This window comes from Anas acuta, chromosome 6, assembly GCF_963932015.1.
Source record: "Anas acuta chromosome 6, bAnaAcu1.1, whole genome shotgun sequence".
Classification (NCBI taxonomy): Eukaryota; Metazoa; Chordata; class Aves; order Anseriformes; family Anatidae; genus Anas; species Anas acuta.
Window position 1 is genome coordinate 17635310 of NC_088984.1, and position 21451 is coordinate 17656760.

Sequence of the window (21451 nt, forward strand, 5' to 3'; positions counted from 1 at the left end):
CCAAGGAAGCATCTGTACCCAGACATGCAAATATTAGCACTATTAGCAAAGTGTTACTGGTTCAGTTTCTAACATTTCATTATTCACAAGTTGGTGCAATCTTGAAGCATGAACATGCTTTCAACAATGTGACTATTCAATCAAAATATTCTCCAACAGAAAGTCAAAGGTAATCTTGAAGTGTAGCCTAAATAGTTTTGTAAGCTTTCTCTTACATTGCATGTTCATTTTTCAATAATAACTGTATTTCTTCTCCACTGTCCCCACCTGCTGTAACCAAACAAATATTTGTGCCCATAAATTAAGGCTCACTTGAATACGTAACTTAATTGAACATGCTTATTAACTTTGTGCCCTCCTCCCCCCCCCCCTCCCAAAAAAAAAAAAAAAAAAAGTTGGTGGTAAAGGCTAATATTTTTCAGGTAACTATCATTGAAGAAAGGGGAGCTAAGCCACATCATGAAAATTTCCAAGATACTATGCTATGGGAAAAAAAAAAGGAAAAAAAAGATTTTTTCTTTTTTATATTTTATATCAGGATGTTTGGGGATTTAAAAAAAAAAAGAAGTCTTGTCTTAAGTACGGAGTAACTGCAAAAATATTTGTTACACCCATCTTTTCAGTCATGCTTTCTAGCAGAGGAGCTTGAAACACTTGGAGCAATGGGGAGAAAAAAGTAAAGTGTGTTTTTTGAACTTACTGTATCCACCTACAGTAATGGAATCAGTTTTTTTTGAAGGCATCTGAATATCTTTCAGTGAATTGTCCAGTTCAGTGTTATTTTCCAAGTACCTGAGGACTAAACAACAGACTTAGTAAGAGTCAAAGAACAAACATTTTATTTTCAAATACATTACTCTCTTATTATGAACCACTTTAAAATTCAAATTGAAAAGACGGCAACCTACTTTGCAGTCTCAGTTTACTGCAGTTTTTGTTTTTCTTCTCATAATTCAATGTTTACAGTATAGTTTTTCTTCAGTAATTTATCAGTTTCTGCATTTTCCATCTAACTGCAGTTTCACAAAAAATGAACAATTATGCAGTAAATAAGACATGCACCAGTTACTGTTTTCTAGCACAATGTAAAATAATGTTAAATAATGTACAAATAAATGCATGCTGAGCTATATAGTTTATCCTTTTGGTAAACAATAGTAGAGAAAGAAAGGGTAAATTTCATTTCAGACAAAACTGAGATGTTTTAATTATTATACTAAGCAATGAGAATAAAATCAAAATAAATTTTCAGTGCAAGTTCCTGGTTTAACACAAATCATAATTTAAGACAATCTCACACCTTGGTCATCACTGCTTCTGTGCAGAGTAGACATGGGCAGGCCAGGACCTGTTAACAAAACACAAAACCTTAATGTTTGCACGCTGTCTCAAAATAAAACTCTCAAAGTAATTGGAAGTCGGGGAATCACAAAGGCTCAGGATGCATTTCCATCCAATCTGCAGAGACTGCATTTTCAGTTATTGGGGCCCAAACTCAAACCACAGCATCACATAAAATACCCAAACAATTTTGCAGGCAAACCGTGTGATAGTGAGGTACCGAGATACATATTTTTCAAGAGGAAATTTCAAGGAAGATCTTATTTTTGCCCACCTCCGATTAATTTATCCCTTTTACCTAGTACAAACACACTGGGACTGCAGTCCCAATGCATAACATATGTTTATACTCACTGGATTCTTTGAACAGTACTACCTATCTTAAGTTTGTTCCCACAGATAACTTCACCCAGCCTGTTGCTTGCCTTGCCCTCACATTTCCTCCCATTTGCTTCTACCAGCAGAGCTCTCCATGCACAGCACATTCCCTCAGATTGCACAACTGTGTGCAGTGCTCTATAGGAACAGCCTGCAAAAAAAGAAGCAAATCTTCCTGCAGAGCATTACCACTAATTTTCAGTCTGCAAATGCCTCACTGGCAGAGAAATTTCCATCTATTATCTGGCCCTGAAGTAAGGCTTTACTTCCCTTTGTCACAAAACAATTGTGATAAAGGAAATTTAATCTGAAGGATAGGCTGGTTTTGCTCATTCAACATGCTCTGTAGTAGATGCAGTTCACTATCATTTTTAGAACATTGTACATGGCACCTATTATAAGGGCAGCTCCTGAGGAGATTCAGGCTTGCACAAAGGACAGGAATGTTTTGTCACCCCTTTCAGGTCTATTAATGGATCGGACTATCATTTTTTAACCTTGTAATTGTTATTAAGGTGCTTTTAAGCCTAGGAGGGAGTATGTTTTTCTGCTGCCAATGCATCTATCCAACAATATCAACACACATAATTGTTACACAGCGTGTATCAAGATCTTGAAAAAGTGAACTTCCCCACCCAACTAAACAGCGAGTCATTTTTATGTCAATTAATTCTGGATGTACTCACCATGACAATTTAACTGATAATACTGTGCATCATTGCTGAAGGACACAGAATAATACTGGCATCTTTCTTGATTCAGATCACAGCTAACACATTTAGTAGGATTTGGACTGCTTTCCAAGAGCACTCTGCAAAGTAGATGAGCTTCATTTCAGAGATAAAATACTTCTTTTTAAACTGTGCTCAACAAAAATATATGTTTTTAAATAAGATGACAATGAACTTTGATACAATTCAAAAGCAATGCCCTTATTGACATAAATAACAGATAGAGCAGTCTTTAATTTTTTGTTTTTAGTTAATACTGGAATTATCATAGCAAAAGTAAAAGCATGAGAGGTTTTCTTTAGGGGCAGGTTGCTTAAGGATTGTTGCTTCTTTTCACAATTTTCCTTTATCAACTAAATTTACAGAAAAATACTACATTTTTCTTTTTTTTTTTTTTACAGTTCATACTTCTATATTGCTTTTAATTAAATATCATATATAGAATCCCACATTAGACTGTGAACATCCCAATCTTTTACTTCATAATACTTTTTCTTAAAATTTTCACTAACAAGTTTTTACTCATACTGTAGAACATATTTCTTACTTATAAAGATTTCTTCCTCCTGGAGCCCCACCATTTTCATTACTAATGTAGTACCTAGAAGAGCAAAACATTGGTTTTGGTAAAGTATTTAAAACACATTGCAATATTTAAAGGATTATCTCACATGTTTAGATCAGATTTTTACTAAATTAAATAGCACCTTCTTGTTCTCCCTCCTACTTCATTGTTACAAGACCTCCTGATAAGAACCCATATATTACTTACAATACTTACAAAAAGTTATTGGTTACAGCTGCTATGCTGATCACTTCCCATTTTCCTGTAGTAATAGGTAGTGGAGCCTGGACAGGGAAAGAAAGGCAAGATAAAAACTAGAACATGAAGATCCTTGATCACCAGCAGAAACACCAGTCAGAAGTGGCAGTCCTACAACTTCTAACTTACCTCTGAGCCATTTATGTAATGGATATGCTTGTATCCTTCTGCATTGCTGAATACTCTGTAGTAGGTAGTATTGTCGGGTGCAAAGTAAGGGGCAGATGGCTGAAACTTGAACACCAGAGAGATGTCTATTAAAGCAAACAACAAAACTCCAAAACCAAAATGATAAATTTAGGTTTTGATATCTCTAAACAGAAGTTTCAATACTTAAAACAATATTTCATTGAGATATTTTGCCTGCTGACTTAGTAGGTAGAACCTGCAGCTAATATCCTGACAGTAAAAAACACTTAAAATATTTCCTAGCACCTTAGAGGCAGAATTTCCCAAGTATTAATTCTCTGGTAATGATGGATGCCCTTCCTTCTCTTGAACTATAGCTGTTCCTAGTTTCCTAAAATGAAGGAAACAATACACGCTTCTACCGTTAAAGTCATTGCTTTATTCTGTCCAACATGAAGCTGTGACCTGTAGCAATGTAAACACTGCGAGCACATTTTCTTTGAATTTCCATTTTAAAACACACATTTGTGAACACATCTCTGAACTTTGAAGTTTTTTTTTTTTTTTGTAAGCTTGACAATGAAAAAGTTCCCCTCTTTTTCAAAGACAACAAGATGCTTTTCAAGAGGATCTAGGAAGTAGGTGAATACAAAACGCCAGAGGAGCCAAACTGGAATGATATGTTCATGAAGGAGCTATCCAATTATCAATTTGGAGGGATGAAAATGAATTAATTCTTTCTACTGACTGTATTTTGGATATGCTCCACATAGTAAAGAGAAAAACAGGAATGAAACTGAGTCAAGTGAAATAAAAGCTATTTCTGTGATATGTGTCCAAAACATCTAAACATTAATTAGCCAACAGAGTCATCACAATCGCTCTGAGATGTTATACCCATTTTTGAAATGAAAAGTGAAACAGAAAGATAGTCTCTTGCCTCCAGTCACTCTGTAAGCAATAACAAAACTTGAGACACCCTCACAGACATTCTCCAGATAGTTTCACCTTCTTTCCTAGCAATATTTTTGCACAAAACACCCTGACAAATACTTCGCTAGTTTCTCTCCTACCACGGTCTTGCTTTTTCACAGGGTGACTTTCCTTCAAGTCAACTAGCAAGCTCTTACTTAGCTCATGAACTGGAAGCCTTACTGCAGTAACACAGGCTGTGAAAGTTCTGAGTGTTCTTAAATTAAGTAAAATTTCATCTCTATTTTATAAAAAAACATAATACTTGTTATATAAAGAAAGAGAGAAGTACATTTTCATGCATGTATACATAAATTTGTACATAAAACATATGAAACATATATAAATACATGTGTATATACACACATGCATACATATATGTTATATATTTTAAAACATGCCTTATCAGTCAAGTGTCATTTTATCATCTGTAAGTAGAAAGAATAGTAAAGCCATAAAGATATCTTTCTTATCCACTCTTCGATCCTCCCTACTTTCCGCTCCCTTCTCAAATCCAAGAACCATACAGTGAGATTATCTTTTCCTTCCAACAGCTCCTAAGATGTAGGCTGTCTCTTTAAAAGAAAGAAAAAACCAACAACCTAGTTTAATGGCACAGACTCGCATTTTGCCCTCTCATTTTGCACAACTGTTTACAAAGTCTGCAGCTTGATCATCACATTGTCTAATTGTGAAGCCTTTGCTGCAGAGAAGCAAAATGTGTCAGCGCTAAGGCCTTCCTTTCCATATCAAATTTGACAGCAGGTGGGTTGATCTCTCATCTTCATACTGCGGATGATTTCATCCCTGCTGTTGCCTCCCTCTTTGCATTTCTTTAAACTTTCATTTTTGACTTCAAAAGTGAATTAGTGACTAAAGCATAATCAGTGTGTGGAAAATGCGGGAGTGGAAAGTGTACTCTGTGTTCTCATCAAAAACTCTAAAACTCATTTCTCCCTCCAAGTCTGAACTTTTGCATCTCTGCTTCACTTCCCCCAGATCTTCTGTGTAGTTCATTAGGTGCCTACTCTCTACCATGTACAAAAGGATTGAGAGGCAGCTTCGAAAACATCATCCAGACAGTAGCAATTGCTTTGGCAGAAGTGTATGAAAGTCTTAATCTGGTCAGCTGTATGCATCTTGTCCCCAGTTCTCTCCAATGGATATTTGGGGTTGAGGAAAAATATAAATAAATGTACAAGCAAACAAAACAAAAGAATAACAAAAATGAAAACAAACACACGGAGAACCTGGAACTGCTTGTTCCTGAACAAACCAGGGAGAACCTGAAACACTAAAATTGATTCTTGTCCTCTAAACCTCCCCTCCAATTCAATTTGAAGGTTATGGGATACATTTCTTAATGCTTTATCCCCTAGATCATTCTGGAGGTGGCAGAAAGACTGGATAGCAGCCAAACCAGCATAGCTAGCAACTCCCCCATTATAAATGGAATTCTGAATCGTGGCTCCTGTATTCTCCTAACTACCACTACTGAAGTAATAGGTCAGAATCAAAAAAGTGTCTGGAAGGAGCACTCTGCTTTTTGACAAACTGAACATGATGCACAGGTCACGGAGGATGTTACAGCTTGAGCCCACAGCGCACTATCAGCCCAGACTAGGGAGTTCTGAAAGCCATACCCACAACATTTTAAAAATGGAAATGGGGATGTGTTATGACTCTGTTTAAGACCATTTTTTCCTAGGTGGGTAAAATGAAATGAGTGAATGGATCAGACCTGCACACAAGAACATTGCAACTGGTAAGAAGCTCATAAGAAAATTTCTTAATTATCAGTGTTATTTAACATGTTGCAGTTTTAGAAATTGAACACTCACTCTGCCAATCCAGCCAGTTGTACTTTCTTCCGTACGTTGTTTTTCCTAAGAAAGATAAAACAAACAATCCCACAACATTTATGTTTATTTTATAGCAGCCTATGTTTCTACAAAGATAAATATACAGAGATACTCTACTCCTATCTAGTCTCATTTATCAAACATTGTGACTCTCCCACCTCAGTTTTCTCACCTGTGGACATGTCCAATTTCTAGTAGTATTTTCAAAGTCACAGACTGTGAGGACTGAAAAATTCTGAATTCTTCTGAGCCACTGCAAACAGATCCTTTCATCTGTCACCCACGTTACAACGCTCAAATAATGATCCCTAAAAACAGCAGTAGCATTAAATATTTAAAATCCTGTCTGTAATAATATATCATACAATAACATTCAGTAATTCAGTGAATGAAACTCATCTGGCTATTTTCATTTTAATGTATTCTTCCAAGGATAAACACTGATGCAAACCTAATTGTGGCATTTTTGTTGTTGTCAATTGTTTTTGTTGTTAGCAGATGCATTGGTTATTATTACTCATACAAAAAATGCAAAAGAATTATAGTTTGTACATACACACTTCCAGGAAGACTGCAATTAAATCCTAGCAGCCAGATCACTATTCTCTGGTGCATGAAATAACAGCTACTCCAGACAGTCCATACATGGACTTAATTCAATGTACTGTGTGTATCTAAAGGAAATTCTTCTTAATATTAAGTTGTATGGGCCTTGTATCTTGGAATTTTAATCTTTGCTGCATTAACTTGATTGCTGCTAAGCACTTGAAGCAATACACATCTTAATTCAATTTAGTACTTACTTCCATTAGTTAGAATTGGAAGGAGAGATTACACCAACAACAGATATTACTATTTGAATATTTTGCTTTCATCTTTAGAATACCAAATAATTGACATGAACTACTGGACTATCCAAAAACAATAATAAAAAAATCATGGATCATTTTCTTGAATATTCTTGCATATTATTTTTAAAAAAATACCACATAAAATTTAGTGATTTGTTTACCATTACGATCTGTTAGATGTACTCTTCTTTTCTTATTTTAGATCTCTCCTATCTCCTAGAAGCCTTATGAACTAAAATAAAATAAACCTCCCCTCCAAGGCAAGTATGCATTTTCAACCAGAATTTGCACATTTGACTTAGTTCCAAGTTCATGTTCCCTTTTTCCCAAAGTTAGTTAACAAAAATGCGTGGGAAGTTTTGTGAGAGCGAATATCTTCATGATCATAAAATGGGGGAAAGAGAGAAGAGGGAAAGAAAAAAAAAAAGGAAGTGGAAAAAAAATGTGGAAAAGACTACAATTAACATGGATGGATTAAAAATATATGCCAACCAGTTACCAGCCACTTTTAGGTTTATTTCTAGATTGCAGCTTCAAAATCATGTTTGAAAAAAAGTCTACTTTTGCATTTATATTTGACTGGTAAGTTTATAGGACATTTAACATGGCTGCTGTCAGTGGCTTCAATGACAGTAACAGACCAGTAATGTTACAAAAGATCTCTGCAGGAGCTTGTTTGGAAATCAATCAGTAGCTTCTCTTGATTTGTAAAAGGGGAAGTAGCTGCACAGTTTTTGTTGCTTCAAAGTTAGGTAAGTTAACATTTATAGATACTAGTAATCGTTTAAAAATAATTAAAAAAAAAAAAAGTAGGTTTAGATTAGATATTAGGAAAAAACTACTCAGAGGGTGGTGAGGCATTGGCATGTGTTGCCCAGAGTAGGTATGGATGCCCCATCCCTGGAAGTGTTTAAGGCCAGGTTGGATGGAGCTTTGAGCAACCTGGTCTAGTGGCAGGTATCCCTCCCCATGGCAGGGGGGTTGGAATTGTATGAAAATGTGTATTGTATGGAAATGTATATAGGGTCCCTTACAACCCAAACTATTCTATAATACTAGAAATCATCCATCAAATAGGATGAACAGTAAAAGAAAATAAACTAAAAGAAAACAAACAACAACAAAACACAGAAGGAGAGAAATGCTTGTAAGTATAATAAATATTTAAGTTTATTACAGAGATTAGGAATGCACCTTCAGTTTTCAACAACCCATGAAATATAAATTTTCAATTACGTTGAAGAATACATTATAGCAGTTTTGCATAGCCCTTCCTCATTTGCTGCTTAGAAAAGATATTCCTGCAATCACCACCCAGAATTCTTTACTCTGATTACTTCTTATTTTTAGGGCAAATCATTTCAGACAAGCAGCATTCATTGCCTTCATCCTCATGTTTACCAACAAGAACCCCCTGTACCCATGATGCCAAATGGTATTTAAATGCTGCATGGGTTTCATGCTGGCCATTCACACAAAAAGTAACAGGTTTCATCTACCATCCTAAAGCAGCAAAACAAAGCCATTCCAGATTCTGGAAGCTTTCCTTGTCAAAAAATAAAATATCCTAATAAGGGTACAGAACAACATTCATAGAAACTTGTGTATTTCTATTAGTACAGAGACATTATACTGGTGAGGACTGATATGAAATACCATTGATATTCCAATTATAACTTTTTTGTCATCTAGTACAAAACGAAGTTTCATGCACTACCTAACAGGCCTGTTCCCCCCTCCCCCCCGCAAAGTTTATCAATATACCCTGTGATTGCTTCCACACCAAACATCTTCATAAGTGCAAACCTCTAAAAATCACTATGATGCTGTTAAAAAGAGAAAATAAAAACCAAGATCTAGGATACCAATTCCCATATGCATGCATTTTAAATCAATTTAGCTGCTCTTTACAAAATACATTTATATCATGTTGTGCATTTCCAGTGGCATTTTGAGAAATACAATTTTCCATTTACTTTGAGAGGTGCTGGTTTTCACCATGTTTCCAAAGAAAACAAACATTTTAAGTATAAATCAGAAGACAACCATGATACCTTGCCTCAGCAAGAAGTCTGCTTCCAATGAAATCAAATCTTCACTTTCCATTAAGTTTTTTTTTTTTTTCCTCTTTCCAGTGAATTGGAATACATACATTATAATTTGATTATACCAAAACTTGCTCACATTAAAGTTGTACTGTGAAATGACTTCACCATAGTTAGACTCCACTGAGTGTGATGAGCCAAGAACTTGTCACATTCTGAATATAACATACATGGAATATGCCATCTATATATAATCACTAGAAGGATAATCTGTGTGCACATTTTCTCTGGTAAATCTTGTTGCTACCAGAGCCTCATGACTGGGTCAAATGACAATATAAACTGAAGGAAGATAGGGTAGTCACACATAAAAGCTCCTCCTCTTTCACCAAAGGAAACATGCAAACATTCAACCAAAATTTCTTACCCTGATCTTATTTCTTCAGGTGGAGAAATTTCAACAGAGTCAAAACTAGGAACCAGCGTATTCACAATGAAGAATTGCACTGTTGGATTTTTAGCTCCTGCCTAAAAATAAAATATTTCATTGTACTTTCAAAAACAGAATATTCCTGACAAAAAAAAAAATAATTATGTTTGAAACTATAGACAAAAGAAATTACTATAGACAGTCAGGTAGAATCAACTAACTTCAAACACATGAAAAGATGAATTCCCAAATGCAGTTTTTAAAGTAAATACATAATTTACTTTTATTTAAAAAAAAATTAAAGTGCTAGCTGTGTGACTCTAGGTAAGGAAGACTACTACATTTAGAAACATTCATAATTACACAGGACTTGCTGTACCCACAGCAATATTTGACCGTGTCTTGTCTCACATGCCACACAGTATCTAGCAGTGAATTAAATGTTATGTTAACAGACAGAAAAGTGATTCCTCATGGAGACTGATACCTTACGTTAACTGATTATATAATAGCCACCTATACCATAATCAAAGCTGTGGCTGCAGCATGTACCCCACTATTTTTAATGTAGTGCTAATAGGTTCTAACAGCGATGTAACTGTGTCACTAAGGGCTTCTTCTCTAGAAATGCAAGTTAGCTAGTGAAGTTTTCATGGTAACAGTTAACTAGCTGTAGTTGACCTATGTCCAGAAGTCAGCAATACTTCAAACAGTAAGGGCTTGCAATAAAAGGTGCTACTTAATTTGGCAGTTCATTCCACACCTGCTACACCTACATCTCTTCACAGGTGGCATGCTCAGGGCAGAATCCCTGTGGTTATCAGTAAGCCCAGCTGCTTGCTGTGACCACCAATGACTCCATGTGGAGGAGGCTCCAAGGAGACAGGCAAAGGCAACATGATCATGAAGACTGGGGAAGGCTAGGGAGAAACCTAACACAGTTGCTACAGAGAAAGCTGAATTCAACGCAAAGGGGATTGGAGGGTCATTTTTACTCCAGATAAACATCTGAATCAGCTGAGTGGATCAGCTGCCTATATCAGCTGTTTTGCCCATTAATCAAGAGTGCAACTATCCTCCTGAGCTGGCCAGACCAGCACAGCAGGAGATACATAGCTATCTTTCCCCATCACAGAATAGAAAAAATGTGGTGAGCAGAAAATGCTGAACAAAGAGATGGGCTTGAGCTGGTTTCAACCCATGTATTCCTTCCTGGCAACTGGGGATGCCCAGCATTATAGCAGTGCACTTACTTATTATAAAGACCAGTAATAAGAACCCTATTTGTGTTGTGATTCAGCAGTGCAGTGCAACTGTTGTACTCAAAGTGAAGTTTGTAATTGCATTATGTCTTAAGTGTATTGCTGCATCTCTCTGCTAAATCAAAATACCATGGAACATCAAATAACCTCAATAGGTAAATGTTGTACTAAACATTAAGCACTCCATGTGTGGAATGTCTGAAAGAACCCATCTGCAGCATATTGGACTCTGACACTCACACCATTTAGTCCAGTGCCAACTGTGCCATGAGCAATGAGCACAGTCACATGGAGGGAAGAAGCAGCTGCATGCACAAAAGTTTTCACTCACAGCAAGAATTGAAAGAGTTTTAGATATGGGCAAAGAAATTTGGTAAGCAAATTCTTCCCCTTCGTCCCAACATACAAAGCATATAAGAACTGAAAAAAAAATGCATTATTTGAAGATCTCATTCTCAATACCATGCGCAACACGAATATAACATTGAACTGCCAAATGCTTTTACCTAAGATATTTCATTATCTCAACACCTACTTGCCACCTCTCAAAATTTTTGTGGTGAAACAACAAACCATTATTAATATTATTATTATTTGCTTTCCCCTGGAGATAATAAATACTTTAATATTGCCAGATGCTGTTGACTTCAGAAAGAGTAATCACAGCAAGCTGTTGAGGAGAGACAGACAATATTTTCATTAGCAGAAACTGATTAAATGAGACTACTCCCTTAATGAAACTGTTGAACAACTGTGTTAAATAAATAACACAGACCTTGGGATATGGAATTCGAATAGTCTTTGGATACTGCAAGGTGTCTTCAGAATAAAAGGAATACTCTATAACAGGAACTTCTGTATCATTAAATCTTGCATATGCCACAGAATTGCCATTTGGAGACCACCACAGAGCAGAATGCGTGCCAAACATTTCCTCTGAAAGAGATGCAAATGCATTTAAATTACAATTGATAAGTTTGTTCTTATATCTGAAGAATTGTTCTCATTAGTTTTTAATGGGATTTTTTTTTTAATTGAAGTACCAAAGCACAGAATGCTTGTTGGAGTTCTGAAATGAGAAAAAGATCAGTGCTCATAATCTATCACATGAAGCTCATTCACACACTACAATTTTTAGTGACCTGCTGCAAGTTAAGCTAACTCCTTTCTGTTCTTAGATATGCTGAAGAGATATAAAGCTCAGGTATGGACACATGGTTCTGTGAATATGCAGACTTGCATTATTTTGAACTTTTCAATTATAAGAAATGAGATATAGCAGTTATAATAAAATAGGTATAGCAAAACCAAGTTTTTGTATTCATATGCAAAGTAAATTGTGCTTGATGTAGTTACCTTCATAAACCCAATCTGGTATTCCATTGAAAATTTTATTTTCTTCTCCATCGCTAGTGATTTGCACAGGTGCTGCTGTTGGTGAAGCTTTTATATAAATATTATTATTCCAAACATATGCCTGCAAAACATCATTGTGATAATGATTTCTGTCACAGTTAATCTGCTCCCCACCTTTGCCACATTTAATGGGCTATTTACTTTTACTTCAGATGGCAAAAACTGTCTTTTGAATTTGCATTTGGCCAAACATCACTGATACTTAACAAACATTAATTACTAAAACAAAGCAAGTATAGCAACCTGACTTTATGCCAAGATGGAAACAAACAAACAAACCACACAGAAGACAAACAACCCCACACCAAACCCACCCCAAAAGAGCAAACCATCTTGTTTAAGTGGCACTATTATAGTGTCAAGAAAGCCTTCATATTAATTTCCTTTTGAGATACAAGCTTATTTCAGTAATTGTTTGTTTGTCTTTACTTATTTGTCCCTCCATCAAAAGAGTATTTTGGTAAAATATTGATGAGAGTCTCAGAATCACTAATAGATCTCCAAAGATGGTCTATTTCTGAGTAACACTCAGAACTCCTTTATATTTTTGGCATCTGCCTCTCTTTCCAATCCATTTTTCCCTAACAACTGAACAACAGTGTTTTATTCTAGAGCTTCCCTCTGAGATGCAGAAAGCTCTTTTCAACAACCTTTGCTGCTGTGACTGGGCTCCATAATTCCTACACTACAAGCAATAAGAATGTATAAACACCTCATGACTGCTCTTTAGGTCAGATCCAACATCCACATAGGGAATGCACAAGCCTTAGAAACACGGTGACTATCAAAACTACTATGGATTGGGGTGGAGATTAAACAGAAACGGACTGTAAAATAGAGTACATTTTGATCCTCTAATCCCTGTTACATTCATCCATCAAATAAGGTTTCATTGTTTTAATTAGGAGATAAAAGTCAAAATGATGAGTAAGTAGACAGCCATAATGCTTCTGTCTTTGAAAGGGGTTAGCTACTGTCTGCCACTATAAAAAACACTAAGTTCCTATGTAGACCATGGGCCACTATCAGTTTCAGGAATGCCTTTTCATCAAAGAACAGAACACACAGAGGGATATTTGAATATTTCCAGCAACTGTAGCCAGTCAATTTGGAATCTAGTTCAGCTACTTCATCTAGGAGTAGGTAAATCCAAAAAGCCCAAGGGCACAGTTGATGTGAACTTTTATGTCATGGATACAAAAATAAACAACTGTGTAAGTTTCACTTATCCTTACTGACCAGTTTGTGACCAACAGGAGACCAGGAAATATATTGTGTATTATTGTGCAGTAGTGTTTCATCTACAATGGAACTGGAAAAAACAGAAACAAAACACAAATAGGACAAATCAGTAAATTTTCACTTCCTTGAAAAATACTGTTAAAATTATATCTCATGGAAAAATTACTAACCTTGTATTGAAATCATAGATGTAATATGAAGCTGTGTAGGAATGCCTCCACAACTGCAAAAGAATTAATTTAATATTAAGAAAACAAAAATGTCACCAGGGCACAAATCTCTTACAGCTTGAATTATCACTGAAATCTGCCTCACATTTCTGCTTAAGACATATATAACACAATGAAACTACAAGAGTAGTAAGTCTCCATAAGGCTTAAGAAAAGACAGAAAAGAATCACTGGTCCTCTGGGGTCATCACTTCAAGTACTATGATAGAGGCCACTGACTGATTAAGTGCAGAAATACAGAGGCCAGATATGCTGAAGATTTTCAGAAATTCTTGTAACTATATGGCAGACTATCAAGACTATCCACAGTTAATCCTTCTCCTTCTGCCTTACTGGCACAATTGTCTTCTGCCTGCTTTTACAATAATACCGAATTATTTAACTTAACATCCTATTGTTTAGTAGTCCTCACAAGTTCCAGCAGTATTTCTGTAGCAGTTCCTGGGTTCCTATTTCCATTCATATTGTCACAGAAATAAACCCTCTCTCTCAGAAACCTTCTTCTTGAAGTCTGTATCACTGGGGGCACTTACAGAGACAGATGATGATGATGATAACGCAGACACATTTAAATGTACTCACTATGAGGAGCTGAAGAGGTTTGATTTAGCCCACGGTGTTGACATGCTACAATAATGCTACCTTCTATGATAGTTCTTCAAGATTTGTAAGAAGATATAAAACAATATCTCAGTACTACACAACCAGATGGCTATTACATAAGAAGTGTCCACATCCTCATGATTCATTTTGTTACTCTCTTTTCTTGCAATAAATATTAATAACAACATAACTTTCAATCCTACTACTACATAAAGGTTAAATGACGGTTTCAGCATTAAAGTAAAATTAACTCTTATGATTGCAACAAATAAAATATAATAGAACAATAAATCATGAGTGGAGGGGATGTCTAGGGTAGCTGGAAAAGTATAAGACTTTTGTGACCTGCTGTTACATTGCTGTCAATGTAACAAGTATACACATATATAGCATATATATATATATATATATATATATATGCTATACACATATATAGCATATAGATAGATAGATAGATATATCTACAAGCTTATGCATGCAGCCTGTCATCTCTCTGCTTTTCCTTTACCCACACAACTCCTTGGACACTCACACCTGTCTTCCATTCTAGTTTATCCCCCCAGATTAACCCTCCAGCTTCACTCTCTGTATATCTTTCCATCCACTAACTTTTTATCTGGCTTTACTCACACAGTCATTTCTCTTCTGCCAAGCTCACAGGTCTTTGATACCCTTCTCTTCTAGTTTCCAAGCCTGATGCCTCCAGCCAGTCACTATCAATCTCCTCCTCCTCTTGTCTGTTTAGACTTCAGTGTTCCCCTACAGACATCCATCTTATTCATCTAAACTCATGCATTTCCCACACACTCTTTCAGCCTCCACAACCCCTACTTCCAAGACCATCTTCTTGCTCAGTTGTTCCCAAACTTTCACTTCCCAGTTTCATTCTCAGAGAATTATAGTCTATTTGTACCTTTGTATAGCTGTACTGCAGAAGAGCAAACCTTTGGTCAGGGGACAATATAACTGTGGTTGCTTTGTACTTGTCCTGTCAACAAAGTGCAAAGAGAACATATTAAGCACTGATTCCAGAGAAAAGTGTAGAATAAAATATTAAATTTAATACCTTCCCCAAGTCTGCATATGTTAAATATAAGTCAACATACTAATGTTGTATTTGACAAGATTACGGAAGATGTTCCTGTAGCAGCATCGAAAAGTTGGATGTCCCCATTAGCTGTTTTGTGAAGATACTGATTTCCTAAAAGAACAAGAGAGATACCAATAAACAAGAAGGAAAACATTCATCAGTCATTTATCTTTTTTGTTGTTGTTACACGGGAAATAAAATTTAATAATCTGGTCAAAATTTTCTTTCCACCTTTTGTAATGAAAGGATGCTTATAGCACAATAATGTTCACAAAATTGGGCTGACAGCCTCAACTTTTTGGCACCTCTTTCCCTTGGGTTACGAGGCATATGCAGCAGGAAAAGAGCCATGTATGTCCCTGTTTCCTGATAGCCTGCACAGGAAGCTGACACTTCACAGTATAACACACTTATATGAATATACTTATACACAGAAGTAAATATGAGTAAATATGTTTTTTTTAGCAATACAAGAAAATAGTTCAACATGAACACTATCTGGTATTTAAGGAAAAGAAATCACAACTCTTTGAGCTATGCACCATTCTGTAAAAGTACCATTAAATAACTGAACATTTTTTCAGGATATAGTAGTAATTTCTGAGTATTATGTGTTTATGGTAGTATATTTTATTCAGATTCATGCTATGTATAGAAATAAATTACCTGAAATCCACTGCAAATCATGTGTTTTGTACTGATAGTCACTGTTCAGGTAATTCTCTAGAGTGTATGTTTTTCGTGAATCAGTACTTTCTGAAAGAAAGAAAGAGTGATAGAAGAGAGATTTGGTATTATTACAAATTGTTCCACCTCAGCTTCCTAACCTGACTACTAAAACAAGTGTCTTTTGTTGCTGGTTATTGATGTGTTTTAGCTGATCAGGTGTGAAGTACCAACACTGAGGAGGCAATAAAGCTTTACTGCAAGATAAATTAATCAATTGTAAACTAAAGGAATATTGATGAGATCACTGAATAAACACAAAAATTATGAATGCCTGTTCTCTGTTGGTATTTTATTTTTGGATACACTAGAGCTGTTATCCTTGGATTTAATAAAAATACCTTTTTGACAGTGACAAAATAAACAAAAAATGCTTATCCTTCTTATCTCAGGAAATACATACATGTACTCCTCAAAAATTGAAAAGAAGTGATCTTAGTGCCTTTCCCCTCTATGCTCACACATTGGAACTTAGCTGCAGAACCCAGACTGCTAATACTTGCATCAGACATTGATTGTGGGGTTGGTTGTGTACAGCAAAGATGTACATGCTCATCAAAGAGTGGTGGACAGGCATGGCCGTCCAGTTCAATATGTGGCATCCATGGGAATAGATGTACAGCTCTTGAACGATATATTAAAATTAAGTGGTTGCTGTACTTTATTACATAAGACTTGCTGTTTCTGGTCCCAAATTCTTCCATAGTGAATCATCTATCATGAAAATTAAATTTGAGAAATATCTCAAATGAAAAATCATTAAAATTGTCAATTACCATCTGATTAAAGAAAAAAAAAACAAAACACATTAATGTATACTGCTAAGTTTATAATGAAATAGCTGGTTAATATTTATTCCTGTGTTTTTCATCAAGGTATCTAAGTATTTTAATGATTGTTGTGACATCACTATTTTGACTGCAAAATTAAAGCTAAGTAACTGGATTACTTTGAAAAGACTAGTGAAACTGAATGCAGTTAAGTATCTGAGATTGGTCATCAGCTCCAGTGTGCCACCGTCATTTTCTATATTTATTTTTTACTGGCTGTAGTGCAAAAGCTACTTATTCAAAGTCTAAAAGGTTTGAATAACACATTATATACACATATAGTTTTTGAAATTCTTGCTTCCCTCTCACTCTATTATTATTATTAACTGAAAAAAAAAACACACTGCTGTCATACAAATCTACTCAGTAAAGAAGGGAAGCACTCATTATTTCAACTTGCACTATCATTCCATTTTTTTTGTTGTTACTATCAGCGCAAATCAAAATATCCAGGATAAAATCAGTTGATAAAAACACTCCAGTACAGGTGTTCTGACTAATCAGTCAGGGTAAGAACCTGCCCCCATCAATTTTGAGATTTCCAGTATTTTAGCTACTTTTCAACAGACAGTCTCTTCTTTCAATATGCTGAAGAAGAAAAAAGAATACAAGTCCTTGGGGGGTGGTGGGAACAAAAAATACTTCAACAATTGCTGCAGGGTATCTTTCTGTAGGTTGAATAAATATGACATATGGAACATGACAGAAAGACATTTATATTAGCTATTATGGTTTTATTTTTATTTCCAAACAATAAGCATATTACCTATATACAGCACAGACTGCACAGCTATTGCTGCAGTAAAAGAGCCTTAACAAAGCTTTTAGATTAAGACTGCTCATCAAAGGTTAAAAAAGAAATGCTTGCTCAGTTCCATGTGAAATTTGCCTGTTCTAAAAATCACCAGTCTAGATTTCCTGCTCATGATGTTTCCATGAGAATATTAATTTCTCAGGTTAATTATTCTATATTAACTGAATATTTAATTTGATGGATTATGAACAAGTGTGTATTTGAAATTCATGCACAGTTGTCTAGTTGGGAATATCACTTCTCTCCTTCCTAATTGAGTAAGTGTCATTTTCAATTAGAAGGGCTTCAGAAAGCAACAAAATTCTCTCTTGGAAAAGGAGGAGCAATTTAAGACAGGTGGCTGATGAACAGGTTTAGGGATTTTTCCAAACTGCTGAATGTTTTTCTCCCCCGGTGACATACATATTTTGCTGAGGTCTCATTACTAAAAATCAGGCCACAATTAAGATTTGTTGGCTGTGTACAAAATTAAAATTTCATTTTCTGTCAACACCTTCCACATAGTAACTGAATATGAAAACATACGCCAAGCTGTAAGGGTATAGTCAAAAAGTTCTACTTGGAGTATTTTCTTAATTTGCAAGATAGACCACTACCAGTATATTCTTACTTATCCACATTATGCCACTGACTATATATTGCATTCTGCTGCATTTTGGTTCTTTTAGTTTAGACTCTATTTGAAAAAAAAAAAAGGTGTCAAATAGGCTTATTTTGACAAAATGAAGTACCTGTTGACATTCAAAAACTTATTAGTGGCAATTAAAGATTAGATACAGGTCAATATTTGTACATATTTTAGCAAAATGGCTTCTTTCACTGCAGTTCTTCAGAGAGTCTGTGAAAGCTGAATTTTCTTGCTATTTTGCTTTCTTGTCTAACTCATATGGAGGCTATTTTCTGCATTCTAAGCAACTAGCTCTTTATATCTGCCCTATTCTCTCCCTCTTGCACCTCCCCCCCCAAGAACACATACATATTTACCGTTGTTATAACGATATACTAGAAATAGTTACCTCATAATACCTGTCACAACAGGAAAAAACTTAAGGTTTATTTTTTATTTTTGAAACCATTTCACCTTTTCTCACTAGAAAGATTGAGTTGGTTTCTGTAGGTGTAAGGGATTAGGAAAAGAGTTAAGGAAATACAGTTAACTATTGTATGAAGTTTGTGGTGCAACACAGCACAATACCCAAAAATTACTTTTGGTGAATGTATTGTTTATTCCCCTGTGTCAAGACACATTATTAAAATTTCTATATACCATGCAATAGAGCAAGAAATCACGTAACCAGCTAAAAATAGAAATAAAACTATAAAAGTAATAACACCGGAAACTTTACTCACATTCAGTACAACCAAGAAAGACTTGAAGAACCACAAGGGAAAGATGAGTACAAGCACGACAACAATAGTGAGAAAGAAAGGGATAGAGAAATGATACAAAACAGAGAAGGTGAGAAAGTATCAGCATTTTTACATGACAGCAGAACAAAGGCTAGAACTATCTGAAATCTAAGAATGTAGTTTAGAAGCAGTGTGAGAGATGCAAGAAGAGAAACCTGATGCAGGACACCCAAGAGAAAACCAACCAGTCAATGCAGTGACACCAACCTAGGGCAGTTCCCCAGGTATCACTGAGGCTGTGGAGATTGTCCCAGAGAGGGATAATCAATAGCTCTGGTATCCCTCCCACATTTGCCCCATCTCACGCAAACTAAGGAAATAAAAATAGCAGAAGTGTTCCATAGATAGCAACTAACTGCTGGTAAATTTGTTTATATGCATTACTCAACTCTCAAATTAGGGTAGATAAGAGAGTTAAATGACAGCTAGAGAAGTCAAGGTCATATAGCAGGAAAACATGTCTACCTTCCTTCAGAGGACAAAAATTTCAGATGAAATTGAGCAAGCAATTGTGTCTCTCTCAAAACAGCATTCAGACTAAGAGGATCCTGTAATGCTATGCAAGGTGTATGAATAAATGGGGAAAAGGGAACAGCTACAACAATCAGATTCAAAATAAGAGACTGTTTGGTCAGACAAATCTACAGTATGTTCACAACAGACTGGCTTATTAACCTACTGTATCTTCCTAACAACTTTGGAGAGCATTTCAGTCATGATTTTGACTAAAGTCATTTGAAGCTACGTTACTGGAAATAACTTCTGTTCACTGTTTATATAATGCTTCCCTAAAAACACACAAACTCAAGATTCTTGTCTAAACCTTATTTTTTGAATCTAGACTGAAAAAAAATTCCACTTCAAAGATCGATTTCTAACCCACAGGTTAAAATTCATTTACACATTGTTCAGCTTTCTCCCTGAACACCTTTAAAACAAAGGCCTTTCACAAATCATGGTAATACAAGACTCCTTATTCCCAAGAAAACTGGGACAGATCACAGCTACCAGATTAATTCAACTTGTGGCACAGGTCTTCAAATATGAATCGTGTACCAGCCAGACATCTCTGTATTTTTAAACATCCTTTTCAGTTGCAAGTAGGGTGTTGACATAGGCAATAGATACTCCTCCACACCATCCAGTCACAAATCTGCTTAGCATAGGACAAATTGCAGATAGGATAAACAGGGTAAGACTGTTGATATGTGACCATCCCCAAAAGAACAATAAGAGCTATTTGGAGGCTTCAATTTCCTCTTCTCTCAGTTATACATTAAACTAGCTGTGAGGAAGATCTGCAACCTCATCTCTCTCGAGTCCTTGAACCGAGAAGCTGTCTCAGCAGTCCCAACATTTTTCAAATCCGGGATGACAGGAAGAACTCATTGGACTTTTGCTGCCAGTAATCCTTATCTCTGTATTTTTTTCCAGGCACTAGTAAAAACTAGCTCACTAGTCAGATTTCGAATTCATGAAGTTTCTCCTCTCACACACCTCAAAGTCATTAACTTTCCCAGAACCCGTTACGCTTTTTCAACCTCTTCTAGGCATATTTCCTCTCAACAGAGCACAGCAGCCCATGCACAGTATCACCTATCACAGTGATAAACCTTCTCATTTAGTCAATATCTCACTCTCTCACAGTTAGATGTCTGGGTAAAATAAACTGATTTGTGACCAGACAGTTGTACACGTCTGCATACTATTTGTGTTGTTTGTAACTTTCTTGTGGCAGCAGAACGCTACTAGATATGACACTGTCTCCTTTCTACTCAGCATCCTCTCTCACTCCTGGCTTTTCCTGAGCAGCTGGCCACCAGAACCACTGCTAGAGAAGAGGTAATGGCGTATGGCCACTGGATATTTTGAACTGCCTTTTGTATAAAAAGTTAGAGTAAGAAAAAACAGAAGTGTAAGTAAATATAGAAATGAGTCACGAGCAGACAGGCCACGTGTTTTAAGAAAATATTCATGCCTTAAGGGTAACCAGTTGCTACAGTAGTCACCTCTTGAAGAGCTCCTCAAGGCATAACAACACCTTCATCAACAGACTTCAAATATGACTGACTCCTGAAGCTACTTCGAGATTAAACTGTTTGATGCAAGCAGTCCTATATTTTATTAAATATAAAAATAAGGTGGCAAAACAAGACCCTCAAGATAAATACTGAAGGGCTGCTGTTCCCTAATCAAAATTAGGGAACATTTTTGCAAATATAAGTATGAAGTACTTATATTATTAGCCCATGCCAAATGGCTTCAA

At 35.8% G+C, this 21451-nt stretch overlaps 1 protein-coding gene across 2 annotated transcripts in view; it reads right to left on the minus strand.

Moving 5' to 3' along the window:
• The window catches only part of LOC137859045 (dipeptidyl peptidase 4-like), a 39347-nt gene that overhangs the window by 14979 nt on the left and 2917 nt on the right, over positions 1 to 21451 (minus strand). For both annotated transcript variants that reach the window (XM_068687698.1, XM_068687699.1), the window contains exons 3-18: positions 16072 to 16161; positions 15422 to 15516; positions 15229 to 15303; positions 13653 to 13705; positions 13480 to 13552; positions 12181 to 12301; positions 11600 to 11760; positions 9560 to 9660; positions 6409 to 6544; positions 6216 to 6260; positions 3403 to 3507; positions 3232 to 3299; positions 2998 to 3051; positions 2406 to 2530; positions 1301 to 1348; positions 701 to 799 (exon numbers count right to left, since the gene is read on the minus strand). In XM_068687698.1, coding sequence (XP_068543799.1) covers positions 701 to 799; positions 1301 to 1348; positions 2406 to 2530; positions 2998 to 3051; positions 3232 to 3299; positions 3403 to 3507; positions 6216 to 6260; positions 6409 to 6544; positions 9560 to 9660; positions 11600 to 11760; positions 12181 to 12301; positions 13480 to 13552; positions 13653 to 13705; positions 15229 to 15303; positions 15422 to 15516; positions 16072 to 16161 — 1449 coding nt within the window. The remainder of the gene's footprint in view (positions 1 to 700; positions 800 to 1300; positions 1349 to 2405; positions 2531 to 2997; positions 3052 to 3231; positions 3300 to 3402; positions 3508 to 6215; positions 6261 to 6408; positions 6545 to 9559; positions 9661 to 11599; positions 11761 to 12180; positions 12302 to 13479; positions 13553 to 13652; positions 13706 to 15228; positions 15304 to 15421; positions 15517 to 16071; positions 16162 to 21451) is intronic.